The 7,509-nt window shown below is 57.8% G+C and overlaps 1 protein-coding gene across 1 annotated transcript; it reads left to right on the top strand.

Annotated features, from left to right (window-relative positions):
- Positions 1 to 5,763: 5,763 nt before the first annotated feature.
- Positions 5,764 to 5,991, top strand: A1Q1_03362 (uncharacterized protein; the record flags this gene model as incomplete). The annotated part of the gene is made up of 1 exon (XM_014323194.1): positions 5,764 to 5,991. The coding sequence occupies one exon, from the start codon at positions 5,764 to 5,766 to the stop codon at positions 5,989 to 5,991; it is 228 nt and encodes a 75-aa protein (XP_014178669.1).
- Positions 5,992 to 7,509: the final 1,518 nt, after the last annotated feature.

A 7,509-nucleotide genomic window follows, 5' to 3' on the forward strand; every position in this document is an offset into this window, starting at 1 on the left:
GGGTGGATCCACTGGTACCTTCGCGTGCAGATCCGCGGTCAAGTGACACTTGCATCAGTGCCGAAACGCTCGTCTGACAATCAGGCAAAACTACTTCTCAATGGTCAGGAGCGTGCAAGAATTCATGCAATGAAACGCACCCTGTGTATCTCGAGCCATCTCGAGTGGGGGGTCGAGACCCACCCAGGCAAGGATGGAGGCGAATGTGGCTGGAGCTTAAACGTGATCGAAAGAAAAAGTCTACACGGAGCTGGGAGAAGATGACAGCCATTATTCTTGAGTCTCCTTGTCCTCTTAGGTGTACGCAGCCGTGGATTGCGTCGCGGAGCCCCCGCGGAGCGCTCGGAGTGACGCTGTGGCGGGGCCGCTTTGTCTTGCACTCCGAGAGTGAGTGGAAGCCATTGAGGGGGGGGTCTGTAGCGTTCCAGACCGCCGAAACAGCGTCAGTGGCGCCGGAAGGCTGAAGCTTCGTATTGAGTCTCGGCGAATGAGTATTGCTGGTCTCTGGCGCCGTCTTTGCCGACTCTGACTGTCATCGTAACGAGCGGCGATGGCACTCGGAGCTTTGCTTGACGCCGAGTCGCCGAGCGCATTTGAACGCGCGACCGTTCTGCTGGCGAGCATGGCGAAGGTACCCGGCGTGGCTTGAACTCTGCAGCTAGGCTGGGGTTGCCTGGACCTGCTTTCGATGCTGAATACTGTGGCATTCCTTTCTGCGCCGCAGTTGGTGGCGCCGAAGCCAACCCACTGATTGAGTGACGGCGAATGAACGTTGGAGGTATCAACGCCAATTTTGCCGACGGCATGGCTCCAACGGCGTCGAGAATGCCTTGACAAAGATGACTCGTGACGAGGTGTTTCAACGATGTTCAGCCCTCCTCTAGTGAGCATGGCGAAGACACCGGGGTGGCTTCATTTCTAGGCCACGACAGCTTTGAATGCAACTGCACCTGGCCTCTGAATGCTGTACAGAGTTCGAGTGTGAGGCACCAGCTCGTGCTGCGCCGCAGTCGTGTGTGGCACCGCCCGGCACTCCGTTCATCCACGATTGACTCTCCGTGGCAGTCTCACGTCTAGATTAGCCGACTTTACTGCTGGCGTTTGGGACAGTCCTCTCTGGATATTCTTGAGGTGACACTGCGTGAGTTAGGAGGGTGGACTGGAGCAGGGTAGTATGCCTTGAGGACTTCTGCGGTTTCTGACGAGCGAAAAGGAGGCCACCCCTGGTGGCTTCCGCTTGCCTGGCGTACAGACTGTCTACTTGTGGCTCTGCGAGTCTAGCAAGGTCGCTCAGGACTCAGGTAGTTAGTGGACGTGAGCATTCTGGGTCAATGAATGTGGAAAAGGTGGCGAGAGGCACCCGGACTGGCGTCCGGTCCGGTGCTTGGCGTCGCCGGTGGGCTATTGGCCCCGGACTATTGGCTTGCACTCGCCCTTCCACTTCGCCATCAGCGACCAACGCTCGGTAGGAGCTCCAATGACGAACGAGGGCCCCAGAAAATGGCCTGGACATCGTGTCGGCCCCGGCGCCTGAAGAGGGAGGTGTGAACTCGGAACGACCTCTAAGCGTTATCGACGACCTTGTCGCAGATCTCGGAGAGCCGCAGAGCAGCCACCTCCGCAGTAACATAGGGCCGAGACAGAGGTGCCCCAGACAACACGCAGCATACGACCAAGGGCTACGCTTGACAGAGGACCTCATCCATAACGGCAAACAACGGCCCAACCAGCCTACAACCCCAGAATGCCCCAATGGCACGTCCGCAAGTCTAGACCACTCTCGGGTTACTGGGGACAGATTCCCCGTACCTATTCACATGACCTGTGCAACTAGGCATCGTTCCAGATGAGGCTGTAAAAACACTAGAACATGGATCTGACCGCAACACCAGCTGCCACGGGGCCAACACCGAGTTAGTGCACTGAGTCACTTGATGACACCAGTGTGGCTGTAGGACCCAACAGGTCCATGGTGGCTGAGACAGGTTGCACCGACAATCTGCGTTGGGCTGCCTGACAGCGGAATGTCGCCTGCAGTCCAGAGGCCGCTGTTCGGCACGCGGTGTGTGGCGCGGCGTTGTCTCGCTCGGAACGTGGGATCGATCTCGGGCAGAGGTCAATCCGGTGTTCTGCTCATGCCATCGACCTCTGTGCCTCCGGTATGAAAGGTTGCTTCGTCCCCAACCATCGAACGTAAACAAAGCAATCGTACCGCCTTCTAGTAGGGCCAGAAGCGGCCAAGGCTACCGAACACCTCTGAATTCGAATACAGCTTGAAACGGTCGTGGGGGCGGGCAAGCGCTGGCCGCTGAATTGACCTGATCCACCCACTCTCGGAGCCTGCTCCAGACCGTACTCCGGACTGCTTCACCGAACGCCGTGACGAGAAAGCATTCATTTTGAGAAAGGCGCAGAAGTTGAGGGGTACAAGGTTGAGCGGTGTGGTCTCAAGCAGCGCCGCTGACGCTACTGATACTGTGAGGCCTCGCTTGGACATGCAGGATCCAGTAAACTCTGAGGCTCGTACGGACAGCAAAGTCGTACACACGAGAAGTTACTCACCCAGTGAGTCCGTCAATTGTAATGCATTTCAATATCCGACGATCGCGTTGCCCTCTGCTTCATGGAAGAGACGGAGAGCGTCGTCAAGCTCCTACTGAGAGAATATAGTTGCTCCCTGATGCCATTGTGGGCGCGTTCGGTCCATGCACTACATCTGCGCGATCGTAGTACGGCGTCGAGTTTATCCCTGTACAGGGAGGTAGGATATTCGGGTCAAGCTCGGAAAATGTTCGATTAAAACTGACCTCGTTTAGCGATCGAACCCTCGTGAGGGCGACGGAACGCCTCCATGCCAGAAGAACGCTGACGCAGCGCAATGGGGGCTCCTGAGGGCTGGCGCATGTCTTGTGACTGCAGTGTCCGTGTCTCGGATTCCTAGATCCATGGGCGTCGACAACCAGCGGCTATGGAACATCCTCCTACAGCGACATCATCTTGCGTCCGCTGCCCGCATCGACAAGCGAACTCAGGTGCGTGCAAGTGCGGGCAGCGGAGCGGGTGCGAGGAGGTCCTGCCAAGGTGTGGAGGTTTGGAGTGGGGTGAGCAAGCGCAAATCCGGTCCGATCGGAGGCAAAAGTGCGATACGGAAACGAGTAACGTGTCGTGAGGAGCTCCAAACTTGGTGGGTTCCGAGTGGCACCCGCCGCCGTGGCAGTTGTGGGGAAGGCAAGCGAGCAAGTGCTGCGAGATTCGCGACCAGTACATGTGAGCCCCGCAGTACTGTTGTCCTGTGCGCACCGAGTGGGTTGCGTCAGATCGACGCAATTCAGCACATCCGAGACAGTGGGCAACTCGTCGTCGCGGAACCACGATGGCGCAAGAGTCCAGAATTTCTGTTGCTCGACGTCCGCACAAGCACACCATGGCACCTGCGACTCGCAATAAGTACGTCGAGGCACTGGTTGCGAGGAGCTTACCGTGCGCGCTGTGTTTGTTCCATGCCGACGAGGCAGGAATCCAATCGGGTTCCAATCTGCACTGAGTTCGAGTCTCGACCTGGGGACATTCTTGGCCGAACTGTAAAATGTTCGTGAAACGTCAGAATGTGAACCGAACAGCATGATGGGCCGGGGCTGTCACGGAACATGTCTGCAGGTCGTCCCCTACTTGCATTTCCAGCGAACATGCAGACGAGGTTGACGACCGTCTACCTCGCTCCCTCGACGTATCAGCGTGGACCCCCATCCAGCAGACTCCTTAGGGGTGGTTCTCCGCCCGTCCGATGTTACGTTATCTCTGACGAATGCTGGGAATCACCCTAAGATTCCATAGCCGCACGCTATAGATCTGCCAACGTCCGCAGGGGCCAGTAGGATATGATAGGAAACTCTGAGAACCCACGCTTTTTCGCGATACGCGATAACGTGATGGACTAAAGAAGAACTGGACAAAGATTAGAGCATGAGAGGAGAAGGGCCGCTACACGATAAGCGGAGACCTCGTGTTTCCAGCGGTGTGCCTGGAGTGCCTGAATTGTCCTGAACTGCAAGTGGTCGAGCCCAAGGGGAGACTTCCGTTAGCAGCAGTGTCATCCTAGGCCCTCAGGCACTCTCCAGTTACAAGTTCCTCGTTGAAGTGTACCTCGCTCTACCCTCGCAGGGGCCAGAAAGGTTCGACTAGATCAGGTGGAGCCAGGCAGACGGGCAAGGCACACTCGTGGCCCACGAGGGGAGCTAGGAAAAAGCAAGATAGGTTGCTGCAGCAAAAAGTTTGCACTCAACGTCCTGAAGGGCTCGGCACCATGTCTTCCTGAGCAGCCAGGAAAGCAGGCAAACCGACCGGCAAACTTGGCATAACGTGGGGGAGACATCATAGCTTCCGTGCGGGGTAGGGGTTGCAGGGATGATAGGCGTCGTTTGTCCGATATCAACGTTAGCGCAGGGGGCCAGCACCCGGTGACGGATTGCGCAGTGCTTGATTGGCGGGAGCTCGATAATACATGTCGCAGCTCACGGCAACGGCCCTTCGGAGGTTACCACAGTTGGGGAGAATACCCACCGAGGGGTCCAAAGGGACGCTGGATAAACTCTTCGACACGGGTTACGACAAGGAAATCTTTATCCCCAAGCCACAAAGGCACCGAGGCGTTGGACCAGCTGAACCTCAACACGATCACCACAGCAAGCAATGGCGCAATCACATGAGCGAGCGATGCACGTGCGGAACCCACGGTCCGCTCTGTGCTCGATCTCGCGATCTGCTGGCTGCGGCATTTACAGGTTTCTCGATCTCTCTAGGAAAGGAGGAGGGGCCCTCAACCCCGTTGGATCAGACTTTTTTCGCGGCTCTGGGTGATGTCACGGATGAAGCAAAGACTGGAGACGACCCAACAACCTGCCTGGTCGACCCCAGCGCTTCCCACATGTACTCGAGGCGCAGGTACTCTGCGCAGCCCGCTGTCCGTTCAGGCAACTGCCCCTCTCAGGACTATAGCATTTCACTCAAATCACAAGGTGCGCCAGACTTCGGCTTCCGTTGGAACGTGGTTCAACTAGTGCGAACTTTTGTCCAGCGTCCTGAACTAAGCTGTCGCTCGTGCGCACGTTTTCCGAGTGCGACCTCTCACTTGCTCGACGCCGCGACACCACTAGAATGCAGAGTCAAGAAAATTTCACGATCGCAATGTACGGACTGAAGCAAAGGATGCTTGCATGACCAAAAGAGGATACTGGAGGAGCACAGTGGCCTGGGAAAGCGCTTCAGCGTGCTGGTGTCCCACTCTATTTGCTGGAATGTTGTCTTGTTTTGAATTCGCTGAAATTCAACAAATTTCTGACACCGAGAAGGGGGCTGAAAGACGGGCCCTTCATGGCCTGACCGGATGAAGCCGAGATGAGACATGGGCCGGCGCCGAGATCCGAGAATCGCTGTTGCCGCGTCGTTACGGAGCATCCAGAACACCTCACTCGTGCGTCACGCGGTAGGGGCTGGGGCATGTGGTCGCGCGACAGATCCACGGAACTCGGCACCCACTTTTGCCAGATGCTGGATGCATTTGCTAAGGTGCTTGACAACACGCAAATTTCCGAGGTTGGCCCGGCCCGTGCCGGCGCAACGCGGTTCACAACGGTACTGCGCTCATGTTCTTACTTCAGAAAACGAAGCCCGCGATCCCGTCGCTGTACTGATCGCTTCCGGTCCACTACGCCGGTACGGGGCTTGACCGCGGCGCCACCGCTACCACTCATTCGGGTAGTCACCATGGCTTGCGCCAGCGTTCATCTCGCCGCGCTGCGCTGGGCAGGCAAGCGCCGCCTCCTCGTGCGACACGGCGACCGCCGCACCGGAGTTGCCACGGAGCTTGCACTCGATGCTAGGAAGGCTATCACGGGCTATCAGCTGCCATCCGCTGGACTTGGCAAGCATGCCATGCTGCCCCACCTTGCTAACGAGTTTGGCGAAACTTCCGATAAGGCAGCAGTAGCCTGAAGTCCTTTGGTGCGATATGTGATCCTCGACTAGTCATGGCGAGCGAAGAGCATTGGCTGATAACATTGCAAAGGGAACTCGTGATAGCGTGATGGCTTCCAGTGAGAGGGGTACAGACGATGCACAGGTCCAATACCGTCCGCACATGTTGGCACGTCCGAGGACAGGGGTTGCATTCAGTGCACAAGGATGTTATGCACCCACAACCTTCTTCCGAGCCCTGCAGGAGGCACAGGCTGTTTATCCGTGTGTCCTTTCGACTTCCGTGCCCCGCGCCCACGTTCCTTGTCCTCATGAAGTCAGTATCAGTTGCATGTGCCTTGTACGCCTTCTGAGCTGGTGGCTGCGGTGGCTGAGGGGCGCTGAGGGGCCATGAGGGGAGGGAGGACTGCTGAGGATATTCGAGCAGCCACGTCGGTCCCCATCCGACGAGGACCTCAAACACCTCACGGGTGTGGCTCGTAGCTGGGAACGACGGCTGGAATCAGCGCGGAGAGAGTGCGACGTGAGTATGTGAGGAACACCCGTAACCGTGCGTGGACCGTGTGGGGACTAGATGAGGATTCATGGCCCCGACCGGACCCAGGTCGTAATTTTCGCGGCCCAAACCGAGCCGAGCCCTCACGTCAGCTGACCGACCGCCCGGGTGCACCACAACATGCAACCGACCGAGAGATAGCATCGGTCAGACATGCTGCAGGCGATAGTCGAAACCGAGCGCAGCGACAAACTCAGGAGTTATAGCGTCGTGAGGCGTTAGGAGGCGCAACGGGGCAGAAGGCAGCCAGTTAAGGTAGAGGACTAATTGAGACAAATGCATGATTTTATGATACAACGGGAGCACCGGCGAATGCGATGATTCACTGGCGTCCAAAATGCGCGATGGTGTATGTGTGGTGGCTTATGCCCTAAGTTGCGTGGATAACTGTCGTTGCGGGGAATGTCCATGTATCTGAGTGTAACCGTTGAAGGAACCGAGTGCCCAAAAGGAAAAATGCTGAATGCTGATTGCTGTTTGAGTGCGGGACAGCGTGCTGCTGGTGGCGACATGTGGGGGAGGTGGGGAGGAGCGAGATGCCTAGGGAAAACGCTCTTGAGTGGTACGCGATCGCACTTGTTCTGCGCTAGGCGCCCTCTGCACAGAGTTGGATCCGAGTCAGGGAGAACACTTTAGGCATCGATCGGTGCTTAGAAGCGGCGTCCGGAGGGGAGGTTGAGCGCACGGCCGCGCGAGCGTCCAATGCGGGCCGACCAGGGATCAAGCTCCTCGCTGATAGCACGAACGTGTAAAGACGAGCGGGAGAGCGAGTCCATGTCGGTTGGGTGGGCGAGCTCCATGGTCGAGGGGTTAGGCAGCGTCGTGGAGACAGTCGTAGCGGCAGCGACCTCGCCGCGCCACATAGCGACGCGCAACTGCAAGTCGGACTGGTGGTGCTCGGAGCAAGCGCGTCGCGGCTCGGGGCGGCCTGAGCGCTCGCGGTGCTCGGCCTCGAGCTCGGGGGCGGGGGTGCGCGTCCT

The sequence above is a fragment of the Trichosporon asahii genome (assembly GCF_000293215.1).
Source record: "Trichosporon asahii var. asahii CBS 2479 unplaced genomic scaffold scaffold00056, whole genome shotgun sequence".
NCBI classification, from domain to species: domain Eukaryota; kingdom Fungi; phylum Basidiomycota; class Tremellomycetes; order Trichosporonales; family Trichosporonaceae; genus Trichosporon; species Trichosporon asahii.